The sequence below is a fragment of the Mobula hypostoma genome, chromosome 2 (assembly GCF_963921235.1).
Source record: "Mobula hypostoma chromosome 2, sMobHyp1.1, whole genome shotgun sequence".
NCBI classification, from domain to species: Eukaryota; Metazoa; Chordata; class Chondrichthyes; order Myliobatiformes; family Myliobatidae; genus Mobula; species Mobula hypostoma.
In genome coordinates, this window is record NC_086098.1 from 204,332,057 (window position 1) to 204,354,270 (window position 22,214).

General features: G+C 40.8%; 1 protein-coding gene across 2 annotated transcripts in view; it reads left to right on the forward strand.

Moving 5' to 3' along the window:
* helz2a (helicase with zinc finger 2a) overlaps positions 1-22,214 on the forward strand; it is a 133,672-nt gene that overhangs the window by 38,424 nt on the left and 73,034 nt on the right. For both annotated transcript variants that reach the window (XM_063041441.1, XM_063041440.1), the window contains 4 exons: positions 4,018-4,201; positions 4,320-4,427; positions 11,000-11,508; positions 17,973-18,602. In XM_063041441.1, coding sequence (XP_062897511.1) covers positions 4,018-4,201; positions 4,320-4,427; positions 11,000-11,508; positions 17,973-18,602 — 1,431 coding nt within the window. The remainder of the gene's footprint in view (positions 1-4,017; positions 4,202-4,319; positions 4,428-10,999; positions 11,509-17,972; positions 18,603-22,214) is intronic.

The window sequence follows — 22,214 nt, forward strand, 5'->3', positions numbered from 1 at the left end:
GGCTAAAAGCCATGTGTATTTATCTGTTAGTATATCATTGAAATTTGCAGAATATAACCTAATCGATCTACTCCCTGAACAAATAAGAGCCAAGAAACGCGAATAATAAAGAAAGTAACAAAGGTGTGATTCCAAGGCTGGGGTCTCTAGATGACCGTGGGTTGAGCTAGGAGAAAAGTCTAGCCGTGGGGGATAGCCCCTTCTACCTCTGAGTTGAGGGCCCCCGTTGCAGTACCTATAAAAGTAAGTAAAAAAAACTATGTCCATTACACAGAAATTACTTCCCTGTGTATTCCTCCCGTATATACATTCCATTTAGGTGGGGAAAAGTAATGAATAAATGAATTTTAAAAAATTGAGTAATATAAAATCCACATTATAGTACGTATTTCTCGAGATAGGTATATCACCGTCTATTTTTGCTTCCATTTAGTTTATCAGCGCTTTTAAAGTTAGCCGAACCTTATGGCTCTTCTGGAGGAGATGAGGGCTGCCCTTGGAGAACTCACAGTCTCTTCCTAATATCCTTCTGTCGTCCTGCTCCCGTCCCCAGCTTTCTAGGTTCTCTTACTATTTCCCAAGCAGATCGGGATATCTGCTCAGCCAGACTTTCCCTTGGTTTGACCACGCTAGTGGGCAGTCCTCTGTTCTTCATGTCTGTAGTCGCCTCTTCCACCGTCTGGTATAGTCTTATCCCTTCTTGGTAAAATACCCTCAGTTTAGCAGGGTACAGGGTTTGGAATTTAATCTTTTCTTGCTTTAATATTTATTTCGCTTCAGAATATTCCTTCAGTTTCTGTAGGACCACCGGGGGGTAATCATGATCGAAGTATATTAACTTCCCGTTCCAAAACACCCTCTTCTTACCCCAGGCCCTTCGTAGAATCTCTGCCTTGCTCTTGAATCGGAGGAATCTAAGTACTATTGAGCACGGTTTACTTTCTCTGTCTCCGGGAGGCGGCGGGACGAGCGAACAATGCATCCTCTCAGTTTCAATCGCTGTAGTCAGGGGAACCTCCAGCGCTTCCCGCAGCAGCTTTTCTACAAAGTCTTATCATCGACAATCCCTCCGCTCCTTCGGGAACATTATAAATCCTGATATTTTTCCGTTGCGATCTTCCCTCCTGGTCAAGCAATCTACTTTCCTGTTGATTTAATATTTTTATCGTCTTACTTATTATCTGTTCCACGTTTTGCACGCAGTCTTCCACCTTCTCAATTCGAGTCTCTGCCACTGCTATTTTCTGATTGACATTGGCGAGCTCTGACTTTATATCACTGAGTTGCTGTTTTATATCATTTTGGACTTCCCTTATCTCTTCCAAAATCCTTATCATATTTGCCGCTTCGCCTGCACGAGGCCCAGCGTCAGCCTCGCCACCACGCGCACGTGTAGGAGAGCCGCGCGCTGTACCTCTCTCTTCCATAGGCTCCGCAGTGATGCTTTTTTATCTCCATTCTTTCTCCCCATTCTTGCCCCCCTTACCAATTCAGATATTTTCGAAAGATCTTATATTTGATGGATTAACGGGGCAAAATATGCGTTTTTCCAGAGGAGCTATTGCTTTAAGCTGCCATTCTGAACAATGACATCACCAGAACCACATCAACATTTCTTAATCCCCTACCAGTTACTGTATATATGCTGCCCCTGTCTGACTTCCCAAAATGCACAGTTGGTGGAATTAAGTTCCACCTACCAACACTCTGCCAACTTTCTAACTGATCTGTATCTTGTTGTATCCTTAGACACTCATCCTTGCTATCTACACATAACACCAAGGTTTGTGTCATGCACATTCTTACGAGTTATTCCTCCTTCATGCACATACAATTCTTAAATATATATCACAACAAACAAAGATCCCAACACCAGTCCCTGTGGTACACCACTGGCCTCTGTCTCCTAGCGTTAAGCCAAGATCTAATTAGTCCACTCACCATGGATCTCATGTGCCTTAACCTTTTTGACCACCCTACCATGTAGAGCCTTATTAAATGCCTTATCAGAGTTCACATATACAACATTTACTGCCCTGTCTTTTTCAATCTCCGTGATAATATCCTCAAAAACAATCAAATTAATGAGTTAGGATTTCCCTTCTCCATAATCAGTCCCTGTTTTGACCTTAACATTTTCTGCAGTGATTTCCTGACCATTGCCACAAGGCTTACTAGCCTGTAGTTAGGGTGAACCAGAAGGTGAGTTAGGGCACTGCTAACTTCTGCTCCAGTGAACCTGGGTACAAGGGGAATGAGCCAAGGTATACAATTCAAATTCTCTGAATTCACAGCTGCAGTGGTGGGTAATGAATTTTCCAACATTACTTCTGCTCCCAGTAACCTTGTGAAATCTAGTTATATTTAGATGTAATGGCATACTGTGAAGTAATATGTGGTTTTATTTATTTATCCATTTGTTTATTTGTTTGTTTATTTATTGACATACAGCACAGAGTAGGCCCTTTCGGCTCTTCGAACTGCACCACCCAACAATCTCCCACTTTAATCCTGGCCTAATCACGGGACAGTTTACAATGACCAGTTAACCTACCAACTGCTATGTCTTTTTGAAAGTAGGAGGAAACCAGAGCACCCGGAAGAAATCCACGTTGTCATGGGGAGAATGTACAAACTCCTTACAGGCATTGGCAGGAATTGAACCCGGATTGCTGGTATTCCAAAGCATTGTGCTAACCACTATGCTACCGTGCCAGCTTGCATTACCATCTCAGTACAAGAAAAATTGTGTAGCAATAAATTAAAATGTTCATGTACTGAGATAGTACTAAACTGTTTCATGAATCAGGTTTAATATCATAAGCATATGTTGTGAAATTTGTTGTTGTGAAATATAGTACAAACGTGCATTACAATACATAATAATTAAAAAAGCTATAAGTAGCGTAAAAAAGAGGAAAACTAGTGAGGTACTGAATATAACGCTAGTACTGTGCTGCTAAAATATGTCATGTCTATGCTATTGGCCTTGCCTGTCTTAAGGTGGACAGATGAATTTCCATGGGACTTCTGAGCACTGAGCAACTTCTGAGCACTTATAAACAATTGCCATTTAAGGCAGATGCTGACAGAGTAATTTTGGTATTTCTCTCCATTCATTTAAAAATCCCTAATCAGTATTAATAAGGTATAAACTCATTAAGGTATAAATTTAACAACGCATAAAATCAGAATAAACTCATTGTCAGGCTTTAACAGCATGAGAACTTGAGAAAGAGGTACAGGATTTTGCTCTCTATCTTCTTATACCTTGCTCATATTTCAGTATGATAGCGTATTAGCCTCCACACTAACTTTTCTTTCCTGCCCATTTCCAATACCAGCCATGAGGATTTTAATTTTTTTCCTTATGTGACTGAATGGGAACTCACTTATTCTAAACATATCAATCTGATGACTTAAAGGCTTTGCACCTAAATTGTACTGGAGTATTGCATCATCAGGATGTTTAACTAGTAGGCAGCTGAAAAAGCAATAGCTAATGAACTAGAAATAAAATTAAAAATAAATGCAAAAGGTTGAAATCAGAAATATATAAATTATTAGAAAATTCTGTTAACACAAGGTTGGTTGTGTAGCATCTGTGGGAAGACAAGTAGAGTTGACATTTCAATTTGGAGATCCTTTGACAGCTGGGAAAGTGAGATAATAAAGGTAATTTTACTTCAGATAGAATTGTGTCAGGGATGGAAGAGATAAAAGGAGGAACTATTAAAGGGTGTTAATGGGGTTAGTTGTGGAGGTGATAGTATTTCTTTATCTGTGCTATGTGCTACTAATAGCAGAGTTGTGAGATGAGCCAGTAGACCAGTCTGTATTAATAGGGGGAAATAAACTAAGGAGCCATTGAGCTGATAGCTAGCTTTGCAAAGATAACTCGCACGAAACTAGGACTGATGTTCCTGAAATACAAGACCTTTAACACCAGGATAATTTCTTGCTTACTGTGCCATTGCTGGACTTATGAAGCATTTTTTAAAATGATTTATTTTAAAGGGTAGACATTTGTGAATTTGGTGAGAACTGCATTCATGCCCACTCCCATGAAGAACTTGAAGAATGGCTAATGCGAACAGAGGTTGGACAGAATCGGAAGAAAACAGCAAAAATTCAAGGGCTTATTTCCTTTCGGGACAATTTTCTTGAAGAATACAGGAACTGTAGGAATGAAGTACTGATTGTAAGGTTTTTATTCATCAATAGTTATTTTAATTTTTCACCAGCACTGTCCAGTTTTGTTGATATTTATTTAGAATTTGGTCATTATTACTGTAAATGCTTTATATATTGATTTACAGATGTCGACAGAAGTTAACGGAATAAACATATCATGTGATTGTGACTTAAGAGTACATCATTACAATAAAAAAAATAAACTCAAGTGGAACTTCCAGATACAATCTCAGGTAGATATTAGCTTTTCTTTTTTGATTGTGCTATACAGAAAGTGAAAACAAGAAATCTAAACAGCAAAAAATAGCATAAGTCAATTCAAAGCTCTGGAGTCTTAACACTAATCTAATTGTCAGTAGTGGGCAATTAAGCAGCATCATGAGGAGGATGCTCCAAAAATTTCTGCATCCCCAAAAGAAGGCTGGACCCATTTTGTAAGTTACAGATGAGGCTATGTTCAGCTAGAAGAACTGACTGAATAATCTTACTTGTAGAATATACATAAGTCATAGAATCGTATAGCATGGAAACATACCATTTGGCCCAACTCATCCTTGCCAATCAGTGGGCACTCTTTTGTAATAATCCTGTCACCTAGCACTTGGTCTATAGGCTTTTATGGCTGGGCAATTCAAGTGCTCTTTAGAGACTTAAATGCTGCCAGTGACTCAGCTTCAAGCACTCTTTCAAGCAGTGCATTGCAGTTACTTACTACTCTCCAGGTGAAGAATATCTCAATTTCTCCACCCCCAATCCCCCACCCTAAATCTCTAAAACTGTGAACTACAGTTTTATTTGTCTCTGATAGGAGAAAATTTCCTGCAGTATGTTCTATCTGTATCCTTCATAGGTGTATATGCATCAATAATATCCCTTCTTACACTCCCCCTCTGTGTTTCCTTGGTAAGAATTTTTCTCAATCATGATCATTCTCAGATTTTCACCACTACATATATTGTAAATATGGATGAATGTTTGGGATGTGTGGTGAGGTAATGCCAGGAGTTAATAGTATATAAAGAGTTCTGAAGTACTGTTAAATGTTAAAAGACTTAATGTCTCTAATGCATGAAATTATGACATTTCTCTATTTGTTCAGTTAGGTAATAGCAAACCTAATAAATGCATGGTCTAATATAATGAAAGTAGCATCAAACTACATTTTTATAAGACTTTTTTCGGGCTTCATCTTATAAGCTGACAAGTAACTGACAGATAGTATGGAGACCGCGGAAAAGTTAAGAAAAATGTCAACCTCAGGGCTGTTTTCTGAAAGGCGTGTCAGTTACCACATTATAAATTTCTGTTCAGAAACAATATAGGGCTGGAAGTGTGACATTGTACATTTTCAGTGTACAAGGAGCTGGTGATAGCATAAGGCAGAGATTTGAGGGTCAGAGAACAGATACAGTATATTGTGCTGTCCTATAAGCTGACCACACACAATCATTCAAAAATGCCTTTTTCTAGGCATTTTCCAGCAATTGGAGATGTTTGTGATGATGGATGAAGTTGTAGGTGGGAGTAGGAATGGTGGCGATCGGTAGTTGTGGGCATGATAAAGAGAGAGTCATGGCGGAAAGGGATGGGGTAAAGGCTTGAAGTACAGGATGGATGAGAAAATCAAAATATCTGCAAGCAAGTTGAGGAGGATATGATTGTGTTGATGAGATAATCACTGAATGTGAGTGAAGATATGATGGAAGTTAGCTGAAGATGCACATATCAATAGCTGACTTGACTTAACTGATATATGGAGACACTTGGGCAGTGCATGTGATTTAGGAGAACATGTATTGAAGTAAAGTATTTGATTTGCTTCTGAAACAAGAACATATTAAGCAGCAACTGAATGATTCTTAGAAGGACCTGTTATGAGGTGTACCACATGTAATGATGGTGACCTGCTCACAGCAGTAAGTGTAGACGTTAATATAGACACACATTTCAGAACAAAGCATCTTCAGTATTCATCACATATGAATTTTATTCTTTGAATTAACTCTGAGGGCTTGAAGCGTTGGTGTCTTTTGACTGCTGCAACTAAAACTTTCATATGTTGACACAAGAAGTCCATTTGGCCCGTCCAGTCAGTGGTAGCTCTGAGAGCAATCTGATTGATCCCTTTCCCCTCATTCATTTCTCTATAACCTATCCTTTTTCTCATGCCTGTTGACTCAGACTAATTCTGCTGCCACCCACTCACATGAGAGGTATTTTATTGTGGTCAATTAACCTACTTATGGCATGTCTCAGAGACGTGGGAGGAAACCAGAGCATATGATGGAAGTTCAGCTGTCGAAGAGAGAGTGTGCAGACTCAAGTAGCATGGGAAGATAGGATTGAACCCAGGTTGCTGGACCTTTGTGATTGCAGCATGTCTTGATAAAACTAGCAGAGACTTAACTGCAAATTCTTGTTAAAAGGCTTTCCTGGTCATAATGTTCTTTGGACTTTCACTAATGCTAACAGTGTCATTTGCTTTGTTAATGAGGGTGAGGCCTTGAGATAATGCCTGACGTTTATAGTATATGATATTTATAGCATGACTGATAGAGACATTCAGGAGAACTGAACTGACTTCTCCCTTACTCACTGAGCTTAGAGCCAGTCTTTGTGGAATTACGTCATTTTATTATACCCTAAAGTGACAAGTGAATCTTGCACCCAATCTTGTCAGCTTAGGGTGTAATAGAATGATGTAATTCTATGAATATAGTGGTTTTTTATTTATATATGTATATGTTAAATTAAATAATTAGTGCAAAAAAAAAAGGTGAGGTGGTGTTCAATGTCCATTCAGAAAATGAGTGGCAGAGGGGAGGAGGTCGGTCCTGAATCATTGAGTGTGTACCTTCCTGATGGTAGTAATGTGAAAGGGGCAAGTCGTAGGTGATGGGGGTTCTTGATGATGGACACCGCCTTTTTGACGAACCTCTCCTTGCAGATGTTCAGGATACTACGGAGACTAGTGCATATGATGGAGTTGACTAATTTTACAACTCTCTGCGGCTTACTTTGACCCCCCCCCCAGGGTCAGGATTGTTTCGGATTGGTTGCAAAACGTTCTTGGGGGAAGGGTGATCAGCAAAAGGTTGTGGTGCATAATGGTTACAACGTAGGTAGAAAGAGGGATGAGGTCTTGCATAATGAATATAGGCAGTCCGGAGAGAGCCTAGAAGGCAGGACCTCAAGGTAGTAAACTGGATGGCTCCCAGTGCCACGTGCTACTGAGGGTAGAAATAGAAAAGTAACTCAGATAAACGTGTGGCTGAGCTGCTGGTGCAGGGGGCAGGGATTCAATTTCTTAGACCATTAAGATCTCTTCTTAGGGTAGTTCTGACCTGTACTCGGGAGATGGGTTGCACCTGGAGAGGGACCAATATCCTGGCTGGGAGATTTACCAGTGCTCTATAGGAGGCAGGGCTGGGGTGGCGGATGAGAAGGGAAAAATACAGTAGTCAATAAGAACAAGTTTAGTCATCGGGATTGATGGGACCAGAGTAGAAGGAGAGGAAAGTGCATTGGTTTAGATTGTATTTGTTTTCAATGCACTGGCTTGGCAGATAAAGTGGATTAACTCAGGAACATGGATTGGTTCTAGGGACTGGGATATCATAGCCATAGCAGAACATGGCTGAGGGAAGGGCAGGACTGGCAGCTCAGTATTCCAGGACACAGACACCACAGGCGTGACAGAGATGAGTTAAGAGGTGAGGACCTGCCTTCTTGATGAAAGAGGTTATGACAATGGACTCTAGAGCAGGGGTTCCCAACCTTTATAGCAGCCTCCCCAACCACTAGTGAGAATCGGAAGGGCAATTGTGTAGCGAGATTGCCCCTAGTTATAAACATAAGAGTATTATTAGTAGGAGGTTTTAACTTGCCTAATATTGACTGGACAATAGTATGAAAGGCTTGGACAGAGTGGAATTTGTGAAAATGTGTCCAAAGGAGTTCTTTGATCAATATGTAGAGGAAAGTACTAGAAAGGGCGCAACACTGTGTCTTTTCCTGGGGTATGAGGTAGGGCAAGTGGGGAACGTGTCTGTCAGTGAGCACTTTGCATCCAGTGACCATAATTCTATTTGTTTTAAAATAGTTTTGGAGAAGGCTACAGACATTTTACAGTTTAAGATCCTGAACTGGGGCAGAACAAATTTTGGAGTTGGAGTTGTTAGTTGGGTGCGGGGGCAGGGGATGGGGGGGCGTGGGTTGGTGGGGGTGGTGATGGTTGCATGGTGCATAGATTAGGACTTTAGTTCTTGGAGCAGGAGATTGAGGGGTGACATGACAGAGGTATATAAAATTATGAGGGACATATATAGGGTGCAAGTACATAGTCCTTTTTCCAGGCAGAGGATGCTAAAAACAAAAAGGCAAAGAGGGCATGGGTGTAAGAGGTGAGAGATTTAAAAGAATTATCAGGGGTGGTTTCCTCATGCAAAGGATGTTGTGTATGTGGAATGAGCTGCCAGAAATAATGTTTGAGGCAGGCATTTTAGCAGCATTAAAAAGCCTATTAGGTAAATACATGGATAAGAGAGGTTCAGAAGTCTGTAGGCCAAATGCAGGCATATGGGACAAGCTCACTGGGCAACATGTCAGTTACGGATGTGTTAGGCTGAAGACCTAATGACTCTAAAGACTTAATTCTCATTTTTAGTATATTTGGCCTTCAGCCAACATTTGGCAAGTTCAAGGAGTGACTTATTCCCCGGGAGTCTGCGTGAACTAATTTACATTTTGACAAATGGTTTGCTGTAAATGTGCATAAATGGCCAGTATTTTAAAATGTTATTTAAAAAAATCCTTAGTATAGTTAAGTCTGACAATCTGTTTATTAAAGCTACTTAAAATGGACTTAATTCAAAATATTCTGCCACATGTTAGTAATTTGAAATGATTGAAATATGACTTTCAAACATATATACAGAACTATTTGTTCATTGTGTAAGGGTACTTTGGCCAGTTTCTTTGTAAATTTAAAGAAAAATTACTTTCAAAACTTCTTAAAATGTGCATGTTGTTCTCCTAGCTCAAAGAAACAAAATAGTTTTTGAGCCTTCTTGTTAGCCTCTAAATGAGATCAAATAATTCACTTTTGGTGTGTGGTAGTTTTATAGGCATGACTTTTCTGCAATAGTTTAAACAGATTGTAGGTCTTTTCTGAATGCAGTTTGCTCTTTAAACTCCGCATACAGTAGCATATGTCATTTTTTGGGCAAATTGAATTTAGAAAAAAACAGTTGAACTGAGCAGAACCTCGATCCCAATATTTCTATGTGTATTGCTTTCAATCTACCAAAGAACACCTTCGGTGTTTGTTATTGTGAACTGAGCCACAAATGGACATTTTTGTGGGAATTCTCATTCTAAAAATTTTGCATTTTGGCCTCTATTTTTACTTTCTAGGATTCCTTTTTTGGGCATTTACCTGGCTATTTCCTTTTGCAGCTCAGATCCTGTTTTTATTATTCTATTCTAATAAAAACAAAAAATTCCAGAAGTATGCTGCAGGTCAGATTGCAGTTGCAAGAAGAGGAATAAAGCTAGTGTTTCAGGACAAAGGTCATTCATCAGGACTGAACTTGGTCTAATGAGGGATCTTCAACCTGAAGTGTTAGCTCTGTCTCTCTTCCAATAGATGCAGTATGGCCTATTGCATATTTCCAGCATTTTCTGCTTTTTTTTAAATTTTAAGTTTCCGTCATCTCAAGCTTTTTATTAATGCTCTTGTGTGATAATGTTGCTGTGAATCACCTTGGGATCTCGTATGATTTTAAGGATGACACACTGTCCTTGCTTTTAATTGGAAGATACATCAAAAGTTGCTTTTTTGCTGTTCCTTCCGACATAAAGTTGGTGCTTTTGTTTCATTTGTAAGGATGCTACTATTTTAAAAATTAGTTTATTTAAAACTTAAGCTTGAAATGTTTTAAATTATCTGGAATTTATCCATTCTTGTGTGGGCACGTGGCCAAGTGGTTAAGGCATTGGACTAGCGACCTGAAGGTCGTGAGTTCGAGCCCCAGCCGAGGCAGCGTGTTGTGTCCTTGAGCAAGGCACTTAATCACACATTGCTCTGTGACGACACCGGTGCCAAGCTGTATGGGTCCTAATGCCCTTCCCTTGGACAACATTGGTGTCATGGAGAGGGGAGACTTGCAGCATGGGCAACTGCTGGTCTTCCATACAACCTTGCCCAGGCCTTTGCCCTGGAGAGTGAAGACTTTCCAGATGCAGATCTATAGTCTTGGAAGACTAACGGATGCCTTAATAATCCATTCTTGTTCTGAGTATATAAAGGGAGGAGGGATTAGAAAATGCCATTTATATTAAAAAAAAGCCAAAGCAAATTAATAACCTATTAAAACTGTGCTTGGCAAAGCTGGCAGGTACTTAAAAAAATGGTAGTTTCTGAATACCAAAATCTAAAACACTTACTAACTATTAAAACCTTTTAAGATAATAAAAAAATAGAGTAACCTTTGAAAACATGCTGAAAACATTTGTTATTTATAAAAATTAACTCTCCTTATCTGATCCATCTACATGAATGGGAAAACATTCAACCTGACTTAAAATGTTTGTACATATTTTCCCATCCTAAGCAATTATTATTGCAATACTGCATTCTCCAAATCGGCTCAGTTAGCAAAACAACATTGAACTATTGACCTCAAAATTGGAGCTTGAGCGGATATCCTGAATTTATTCAGAGTAATAAGATCCTTTAAAATATAAGTTTCTCAAATGTGAATGGAATGTGAATAATACTAAAGTGATTTTGTTACCTTTCCAGAAAGCACTGTTGAATGTTGCTCTGCTGAAGAGAGAACCTGGTGCAACATTTTCACTGGAAGGAGAAGGTTTACCAAAAAATTGCCTTAGTGCTGAAGGCAAAAAATTCCAGTCATCCAGAACTCTGTACAGTGTAGTAGTCTCATTTGAAGCTGTGAACATAGGAATTTATGAACAATGGGTTGTTTTTGATTTTGGAAACCGACCTCTTCTTGTCAGAAAGATTCATATTGGTACAGAAGATGTTTCTCAAATATCCAATAATCCATCCAGTGATTTCCAATTTGTCAGCCTGGAGAGATGGAACAGTGGAAATAGAAGGATAATACCTTGCATGGAAAGAAATGAACAAGAGCATGATGTGTTGCAGACATACAAGTCACCATCCATAGCATTGGAATACAACACCAAAGACATGTCCAAAACTCCAATAACCCGTGCAAATTACAAAGAGAAAATGCACAGTTTCCTGTACCAAGAGGAGCAAGCTGAAGCTGACATAGTTTCAAGGTGCAGTATCTAACAAAAAACTGCTCAGCACAAACATTTTTGCCGGGCAAGTTCAAACAGAGCCAGTATTAGCTATAGAAGAGGGTAGTTTTCAATTGTGAACTGTCATTGATTTGAAATGTTCTCTTTGCAGAGCAACTGCCTGATCTGCTAAGTATTTCTAGTATTTTCTGTTAGAGATTTCCAGCAATTGTACTTTATTTCTTTCTCAATGAATAGATTATCAAGCCTATAATCCTAATATCATTTGATCTAGCATTTCTTCAAATAGTTACAAATCATAAATTTTGTCAGACATTATAGCAAGTACCTTTTACATTAGTAGATTTTACTAACATTTTTGCTTATACTACTATTGGAATTAGACTTAATATTTCAGAAATAAAATACTGCAAATGCTGGAAATTTAAAATAAAAATGGAAGGGTTGGAACACTTAGCTCATCAGGCAAACTCTGGAAAGAGAAAAAGAGTTCATGATTCATATCATGAAAGATCATTGACCAGAAACATGAACTTTGTTGCTCTTTCCACTGATTTACTGTATTTCTAGATTTAATAATCTGTTTGAGTTTCTTTTCAACGTTTGCTTCGGTATATATAAGCCGCTTCTGAGCTTGTCACCGCTGACCTAGATGTTTAACCGGCTTTCCTTCTTTCTACTTATCCATTAGAGAAATACCTCTCCCACTTTATTTTTGTGTTAATGAAGCACATGTGATCTATACAGGCTTCACCCATTTCAAAAGGCTTCTTGTTTTTTGACATATTAAAGCTCTGTTTTCCTTTCACTATGAAAGATCTGGCAAACTGTACTTTTAACTCATAAGATCTTAAGACATAGGAGCAGAATTAGGCCATTTGGCTTATCGAGTCTGCTCCATCATTTCATCAAGGCTGATCTATTTTTTCCCTCTCATCACCTTTCTCCTGATTTCTCTCCATAACCTTTCACCTCCTGACTAATCAAGAACGTATCAACCTCTGCCTTAAATACGCCCAATGATCTGGTCTCCACCGTGCCTGTGACAATGAATCCTGCAGATTTACCACCCTCTGGCTAAAGAAATTCCGCTTCATCTCCGTTCTAAATCATCATCCTTCTATTCTGAGCCTGTTCCCTCTGGTCCAAGACTCCCCCACCATAGGACACATCTTCCCCACATCCACACTATCAAGGCATTTCAACACTTAATAGGTTTCAGTGAGAACCCCTCCTCATTCTTTTAAATTCCAGTGAGTTCAGGCTTACAATTATCAACCGCTGCTCATACATTAACCCTTTAATTCCTGGAATCATTGTTGTGAACCTCCTCCGAACTCTTTCCAATGTCTTAAATAAGGGGCTCAGAACTGTTTACAATACTTCAAGTGATGCGTCATCAGCGCCCTAGCATTATGTACTTGCTTTTAGATTCCAGTCCTCTTGAAATGAATGCTAACATTTTATTTGTCTTCCTCACCACCGACCTTCACGTCACATGCCGGTGATAATAAACCTGATTCTCATTCTGATTCTGACCCAATCTGCAAGTTAATTTTTATGGAATCCTGCATGAGGGCTTCCAAGTCCCTTTGCACCTAGGATTTTTTAATTTTCTCCACATTTAGAAAATAGTCTATGCTTGTATTCTTTCTACCAAAGTGCATGACCATACACTTATCAATATTGTATTCCATCTGCCACTTCTTTTTCCATTCTCCTAATCTGTTTGTCCTTCTACTGCCTTTCTGCTTCCTCAACTCTGTCTGTCTTTCCACTGATCTTCATATTGCCTGCAAATTTGGCCACAAAGTCATAAATTCTGTCATTGAAATCATTAACATATGATGTAAAAAGATGCAGTTTTAAACTTAAACCCTGCGTTATACCACTAACCAACGGCAGCCAAGCAAAAAAGGCTCCCTTTATTCCCTCCCTTTGCCTCCTGCCAATCAGCCAACCCTCTATCCATGCTACATGCCATACCACAGGCTCTTATCTTGTTAAGCAGCCTCATGTGCGGCATCACGACAAAAGCCTTCTCAAAATCCAAGTACACAACATCCACCAATTGATCCAATTCTTGGTAGATACAGGAAAATATGGATTCAGATTTCTTTGGAGTTCAACTAGATTTCCACTTTGATCTCTCAAAGGTTCATGCCCTGATACCCTTTGGAATGTTCACATTGTTTATGGAAACAAAACAGAGTGTGGTTGTGTATGGGGGAGGGGTGGTGGGGGAGGATATTACAGCTGAGTTAAAGATGGATCTACCCTAATTGACTCGAAGGTCCTTTTGCAAATGCAAGTGTCAGTGTGTGCACACCAGCTTACATGTGGCATAACCCAGTGTCATTAAACACCTGGATACAGCGTGGAAAAGATTAGTTTAAAATATATACTTAATGTAACGTGGAGATTCAGGATTGCCATTCCCAGCTCCACTGTCGTAGACATCATGGTTTCACAAAGAATTGCTTCTGTCTGTGTCTGCAGAGAAGCTCTCAGGAATATTTTTAATTTTTTTATTACTGACACAATGATCAATTCATTATGATTATGGCTGTTCCTCAGTCTCAATAACAAAATACTGGACTCTTTCCATTACCCCTTGATATCTAGAAATGTATCCATTTCCTATTTTAGGTATATCAGTCATGTCTAAACTTTCCATGGCAGAGAATTCACCACCTTCTGAAAGAAGAAAATTTCCATTGTCTCAGTCCTAAATGATTTACCCTGCATCATGAGACCTTGACTTAAGGCACTGAAACCCATGCAGCCGGGGAACATCTCCTCCATACAATAACCTATCAACCTCTGTCAGAAACTTGTAATTTCCAATGTGATGAAGGGTCTTGAGCTGAAATGTCAACTCTTTTCCATAGGTGCTGTCAGGCCTGCTGAGTTCCTCCAACACTTTGTTTGTATTACTTTGATTTCCAGCATCTGCAAGCTTTCTCTTGTTTGTGATTCTACTCTTCTAAGCACTTTTAATAGTCCTACCAAGCAAAGAATCAGTCTGGTGATCCTTTGTTGCACTCCCTGTATTGTAAACACATTCCTTCCTTGGGTATAAAACCCAAACTGCGTATAGTACTCCATCTGTGGTCTTACCAAAGTCTTGTGCAACATTAATAACTAATGCAAAGATGTATCGTGCTGTGCAACCCCACATGGTCATCAATGGTCCCCTTCCTCCATCCAACAGCACCCTTTCCTTTCCCAGTGTCAACTCTGTCCATGTGTGAATCAGTGTCCTTCACCCCCTTGCTCTACTAATCGCTGCTGTGTCTCCGTACTGATCCCTGCTGTACTCCTAGTAATATTCTCCCTCTAATTGTTGGCCCTCTGTTACTAATTACAACCCATTCCTGCATCAATTGCTGCCTTTTTCCCTATTCAGATTGCTGCCCAAATCTCCACACCATCAGTGATACCATGTTCGAGGCATCACTGCCCTTTCTGGTAAGATGTCGCGTTTGGATGCAGTGGCCTCTTGGAGGCCAACCAAAGGTGTTTTTTTTTGTTAAAAGTGTTTTTTGCAATTGAAAGACAATTCTACTCTAAGAACTTCGGATGCTGCAGGACTGACCCATCAGTGCACTGCCCATTGATCTGAGTAGCTGGACTGGTGTTGTCAAAGGAGCCGGCCGGGTTGCCGGGGAAGGAGCCGGCCGGGTTGCCGGGGAAGGAGCCGGCCGGGTTGCCGGGGAAGGAGCCGGCCTGGATGCCGGCCGGGTTGCCGGGGAAGGAGCCGGCCGGGTTGCCGGGGAAGGAGCCGGCCGGGTTGCCGGGGAAGGAGCCGGCCTGGATGCCGGGGAAGGAGCCGGCCGGGTTGCCGGGGAAGGAGCCGGCCTGGATGCCGGGGAAGGAGCCGGCCGGGTTGCCGGGGAAGGAGCCGGCCTGGATGCCGGGGAAGGAGCCGGCCGGGTTGCCGGGGAAGGAGCCGGCCTGGATGCCGGGGAAGGAGCCGGCCGGGTTGCCGGGGAAGGAGCCGGCCGGGTTGCCGGGGAAGGAGCCGGCCTGGATGCTGGCCTAGATGCCGGAGGAGCTTGTTTTGGGTTCAGAAGAGCTGACTTGGGTGCACGCTGTCTTGCTGCCTGCTTCTTGAAGGTGTATTGGAATTGGCGCACAAAGGTGGCTGCAGTATAACTGCGGGTGATTGTCGCAGATGTTTCACTTGTGATGGAAAGACTCTGTTGGACATTGTTAAAGTAAGTTGCTGTAGGTCTTCTTCCCTTGATTGGTGGTGAGACAAGTGCTGTGGGAGCTGCGTAGCCTCAGGTGTAGCAAGGATTAGGCCTCAAGGTGCAGGCAAAGCAGCATCAACTTCATGGACTACGTACAGATTACAGAGGAGGAGGTATTTGCTACCCTCAGGCCAATTAGGATGGATAAATCCCCAGGTATTCCTTTGGACTCTATGGGAGGCAAGTACAGAAATTTCATGGGCCTTAGCAGAGATATTTAAATCATCCTTAGCAACAGGAGAGTTACCAGAAGATTGGAGGATAGCCAATATTATTCTGCTGCTTAAAAAAGGCTCTAAACAGAAAGCAGGAAATTATAGACCAGTGAGTCTGACATCAGTTGCAGGAAAGTTATTGGAAGGTGTTCTAAGGGACCAGATATATAAATATTTGGATAGGCTTGGACTAGTAAAGGATAGTCAGCATGGCTTCGTGTGTGGTAGGTCGTGTCTAACCAATCTTATGGAGTTTTTTGAGGAAGTTACCAGGAAAATAGATGAAGGCAAGGCAGTGGGTGTTGTCTACATGGACCTTAGTAAGGTATTTGACAAGGTATCACTTAGGAAGCTGTTCAAGAAGGTTTATTGTTTCAGCATTCAGGTTGTGGTAGAAAATGGATTAGGTATTGGCTTTCTGGGAGAAGACAGAGAGTGGTAGTAGAAAGGTTGCCTCTCTGACTGGAGACCTGTGACTAGTGATGTGCTGCAGGGTTCACTGCTGGGTCCTTTGTTGTCTGTTATTCATATCAATGATCTGGAGGATAAGGTGGTAAACTGGATCAACAAATTTGCAGATGACACTTAGATTGGGGGTGTCGTGGACAGCGAAGAAGGCTATCATGGCTTGCAGAGGGAACTGCACCAGCTGGAAAAATCGGCTGGAAAATGGCAGATGCAGTTTAATGCAGACAAGTGTGAGGCTTTGCACTTCAGCAGGGCCAAACATGGGTAGACCTTATACAGTGAAAGGTAGGGCACTGAGGAGCATGGTAGAACAAAGGGATCTGGGAATATGGATACATAATTCGTTGAAAATGATGTCACAGGTAGAAAGGGTCATAAAGAAAGCTTTTGGCACATTGAGTAATCAATGCATTGAGTAAAGGAGATGGGATGTTATGCTGAAGTTGTATAGGGTGTTGGTGAGGCCTAATTTAGAGTATTGTGTGCAGTTTTGCTCATCTACCCCTAGAGGAAAGATGTCAATAAAGTTGAGAGAAAACTTACAAGGATGTTACTGGGTCTGGATGATCTGAGTTATAAGGAACAATTGAATAGGTTAGGATTGTATTCTTTAGAATGTAGAAGATTGAGAGGAGATTTGATAGAGGTAGACAAAATTATGAAGGGTATAGATACGATAAATGCAAGCAGGCTTTTTCCATTGAGGTTGGGTGGAACTGCAACCAGAGGTCATGGCTTAAGGGTGAAAGGTCAGAAGTTTAACACAAACATGAGGGGTAACTTCTTCACTCAGAGGGTTGTGAGAGTGTGGAATGAGCTGCCAGCACAAGTGGTCCATGCAAGCTTAAGTTCAACATTTAAGAGAAGTTTGGATAGGTACATGGATGGTAGGGGTATGAAGGGCTATGATCCTGGTGCAGGTTGTTGGGAGTAGGCAGTTTAATTGGTCTTGGCATGGACTAGATGGGCTGAAGGTGTTTCTGTACTGCACATCTCTATGATTCATATGACCAGGTGAGGGGATGCCAGAGACAGTGCGGCATGGCGTCCGTGTTTGGCTGGGGGCTGGCCTCTCCCGTTGATGCTGTCCTCCCGTGTTTGATCAGTTGAATGACAGGCTGGTTTGCATGTGTCTGTGCACTGCCTGAAGACTGTACCATAAATTTGTAGAATATGTTGCTCAGGATCTTGGACTATATGAATTGTTTTTTCATGTGAATATGTTTTCTTTGCTCGCTATTTTGAATGTGCTGTGTATGTTTTGCACCTTGGCCCCAGAGGAACACTGTTTCTTTCAGCTATATCTGTGTATGATTGAATGATAATTAAACTAGATTTGATTTGATTTTTTTTTCTCTGTGCTGATCATTATTGCTGATTGTTAACCTGCTTGACTGACATGCTTAAGGAAACCAATTTAAAACAATTAGGTTCCGATGCAAAACTAAATTGGCAGAAGTACACATTGTTGCAAATAAAGTTCAAATCAGAAGTGTGGCATGTTCATCTTTTGAAAAATAATTGTAAAACTTCCTTTCAATAGACTCAATCTACAAGTGACCATTTCGATCACTGGTATATTGGAAGAAACCACGGAAGGGATGAAAATTGCGCCACCTGGAGAGCTGTTTGCTGTTGTTCCAATGCCTCCTGCTCTGACTAACTCAAATGAAGGCTATCTATTTAAGAGAGCAGTTAAAACTGCACTTTTAGCACCAAACCCTTCCTCCAACAATGATGTTTATGAGGCTGCCATCGTCCAAGTGGCTACCACTGAAAGTCACATTGCTTTGAAGCTCTCCCAGCGATGCATCACTGGCCTTTGTTACCGCAAGGGTTTCTCCTCCAATGTAGAGATTCAGTTTCAGTTGGACCGGCTTACATTTTGCTTCAGGCATCGAGCAGTGGACAGGCTTCTCCATCAGCAGATTGTCTTCCCAGACTTTACCAACTGTTGCATTCCTCAGTGTCCTCAATCCATTCCAGTTGGAAACCAGAAGCAATGTGATGCTGTGAGCTTTATTACGGGACAATGCCATGGAAACAAAACAGTGCCCCCTCTTCTCATTTATGGCCCTTTTGGAACTGGAAAGACCTTTACCTTGGCAAAAGCAGCAATGGAAATAATAAGGAGACCAGAAACTAGATTGCTTCTATGTACGGAAACTAACAGGTGAGTGAATAGTTTTGCTTTTGTATCTGGTTTTAGCAGGAATATATACTGAAATATTTTATTAATTAATGAAATATTCAAAAACTAATGCATACTATTTTAAATAATTTTAGAACTTCACAATATTGGTACTATCAGTCTTAGCTGATGCTGTTTTGAATGGGGCAAATAGTGATGTGCAGATGAAGCTTCAATGAAAAATATCAGTATCATTGTTAAAAGTACTGTCCAATGACTATATAATACATAGCACTTCTTTCACACTTTAAGGCTCATGTTAGCACATGGTATAAACAAAGCACTGTAATTTTTCCCATTCAGTTTTGAAGGGTGGTGGGCTGTAAGATAACTAATGGGAGGTAGTGGCTGTACATATACTCAGGGGCTATTTTCTTAGGTACACCTGCTCATTAGTGCAATATCCAATCAGCCGATCATGTGGCAGCAACTCAGTGCACCAAAGCATGCAGACATGGTCAACAGGTTCAGTTGTTGTTCAGACTAAACATCTGAATGGGGAAGAAATGTGATCTAATTGTCTTTTACTTTGGAATGATTGTTGGTGCTTGATGGGGTGGTTTGAGTATCTCAAAATCGCAGTTCTTCTGGAGGTTTTACACACTACAGTCTCCAGAGTGTACACAGATTGGTGCAATAAACAAAAATTACATCCAGTGGGCAAAGGTCATGCGGGTGAAATCTCCTTGCGAGTGAGAGAGGTCAGCGGACACTGGTTCAAGCCTGACAGGAAGGGAACTGTAACTCAAATATCTACACGTTATGGGGTAGTTTGTAGAAGAGCATCTCTAAGTGCACAGCAGGTTGAACCTGGAAGTGGCTACAGCAGCAGAAGACCATGAGCATACAGAAATACACTCAGTGGCCACTTTATTAGGTACCCAATAAAGTGGCCATTGAGTGTATATCCCACCCTTAACAATAATAGAGTTCAGGATGTGTAGGAAGTTGAAGCTGAAGAACTTGCAACTCTCGTCAGCATATAGTGCTAGCTGGAAAATCCATCTCAGTCTCTCTTGGAACAATGGGAAAGCCATCTTTTCCTAGTCCTGCAATTCCAATCTTGGATAATCTTTGCCAATAATTAACTGGGTAAACTACTGCTCAGTTAGACCAGTGGGGATGCCAGACAAGATAGTGGAATGCATTTCTTGCGAGATGTGAGAAGGCAAGAAGACCTCCCGTGACCCTGACGATTACACCTGCAAGAAGTGCATCCAGCTGCAGCTTCTTAAAGATGATGTTAAGGAGTTGGAGCTGGAACTGGATGAACTCTGCATCTGTCAACAGGCTGAGATATTGATAGATCGGACACGTAGGGAAGTAGTTACGCCCAAGGTGCAGGACAGAGGTAACTGGGTGACCATAAGGACGAGAAAAGGGGATAGGTGCAGAGTACCCCAGTAGTCATTCCCTTCAACAAACTGTTATCCATTATGGACATCCTGGAACATCTCCTCCATAAATAAGCAGCGGAGCACCCTTTCGAACAGACTCATTCAGCTGCACTGTCACAAGGATCGTTACAGAAAATCTTTCCTATCAAATGCAATAAGCATATACAACAGTTAATTTCTGTGCAATAGGAGAATACACATCATAGTAAAATAGTCTCTGTTTTATTATTTCATACATTATCAATGCACAGTATAGCACATTGGTAATTTATTAGTGTGTATTATTATTCTGTACTTTATTATTAGTTAAGTCTGCACACTGCTAAGTGTGTTTTTAAATGTTGTTGCTGTAACAAAAAAATCTTCCACTTGGGATCGATAAAGTACTTATTATCATTGTTATTAACACCAGGTATACTGCTACGGATAGTTTTTTTCTGGGGGGGGGGGGCGGGAAATGACCTAGCAGAGGAAAGCCATAGGGATCAGGTCTTTGCCACTGTGTCTGGTTCTGTAGCTCAGAAGCGAAGGTGGAGGGAAGAGGCTAGCTGTAGTGATTGTAGGGGATTCATTGGTTAGGGAAACAGACAGGTTCTGGGACAACAAGATTCCCGGATGGTATGTTGCATCCTGGGTGCCAAGGTCAGGGACGAAGCTCAGATCGAATCCACGACATTCTTAAATGAGAGGGTGAGCAGGCAGAAGTTGTGGTCCATGTAGATACCAGTCACATGAGAATGAAGGGTGATGTCATCCTGCAAAGTAAGTTCAAGGAATTAGGTGCTAAACAGACTGGAGAGTTTTTTCTGCTGAGTCCATATGGGTGGAACTGAGGAATAAGAAAGGGATGACAATGTTAATGGGATTGTATTATAGATCACCCAACAGGCCATGGGATTTAGAGGAGCAAGGTGGATGATCTTAGGACATGGATCAGCACATGGAACTATGACATTGTAGCCATTAGTGAGACTTGTTGCAGGTGGGCAGGACTGGCAGCTCAATGTTCCACAGGTCCATTGTATGAGACATGAAAGAACTGGAGGGATTAAAGGGGAGGGTTTGCATTACTAGTCAAGGAAAATGTCACGGCACTGCTCAGACTGATCAGGCTAGAGAGCTTGTCTACTGAGGCTATATGGGTGGAATTGAAGAGTAAGAAAGTTATGACTGGATTAATAGGATTATTTTGTAGAGCACCCAATTGTCTGAGGGATTTAGAAAAGCAAATTTGTTGAGAGATTGCAGACTGTTGCAAGAAACGTAAGGTTGTAATAGTAGGTGATTTTTAACTTTCCACATATTGACTGAGATTCCCATACTGTAAAACAGCTAAATGAGATAGAGCCTGAGGGAGAAAGGGCAGAGGGCACTGACAATGGTTTGCTTGTCCTTTCAGTGCATTTGGAGGATTTTGGGGGAGACAATGTTGGTGACAATTTTCCAGTGTCTTGAGATGCTAGTTGTAGCAATCCAGGACCAGAGTAGAGGGTATAAGTAATAAAAGATATTACAAATTAAAACTTATCAGTTGTTGATAAAATAATGGGAAATAATGCAGAAAGAAAACACATATTTGTTGAATATGTTGTCTAAGCCATTGATCAACATCACTTCTATCAGAAAATTGCATTTTCTAAAGATATTTTGAATGTGCAGACAGTGAATGAATAAATATGATACAAGTATGATACTGAAATATGCCATGTGGTTTAGTTATCTTGTCGATGCTTATACTCATAATATCAGTTAAATTACAGATTAACTAGAAATTTCTTCTTGTGACTCCAAAACAAAAGAGCAGTACTGTGCATTTGAAACCAGCTTGACTTGAGGAAGAGCAATACTATCCCTATTTCTGTTTCTTTTCAACCCCTGATATTCTGATGGGAATTTTGCTAGTGCCAGACCCTTTTTTTTCCGGAGTAGTTATGTCTACAGTTATGCAATACGTAAACCAAGTTTCCAGTGAGTATTTAAAGTGTATATGACTCAAAAATAGTCTTATTGTGTTTCTTGCACCTGTTCTCTGAGGATAAAACATGAGCGAACAGGACCAATTAAGTGTGACAGTGGAAAAGTATATATGGAACTGGAGGAGAGAGCAGAGGTACTTAATGAGTACTTTGCTTCAGTATTCACTACAGAAAAGGATCTTGACGATTGTATGGATGACTTACAGCGGACTGAAAAGCTT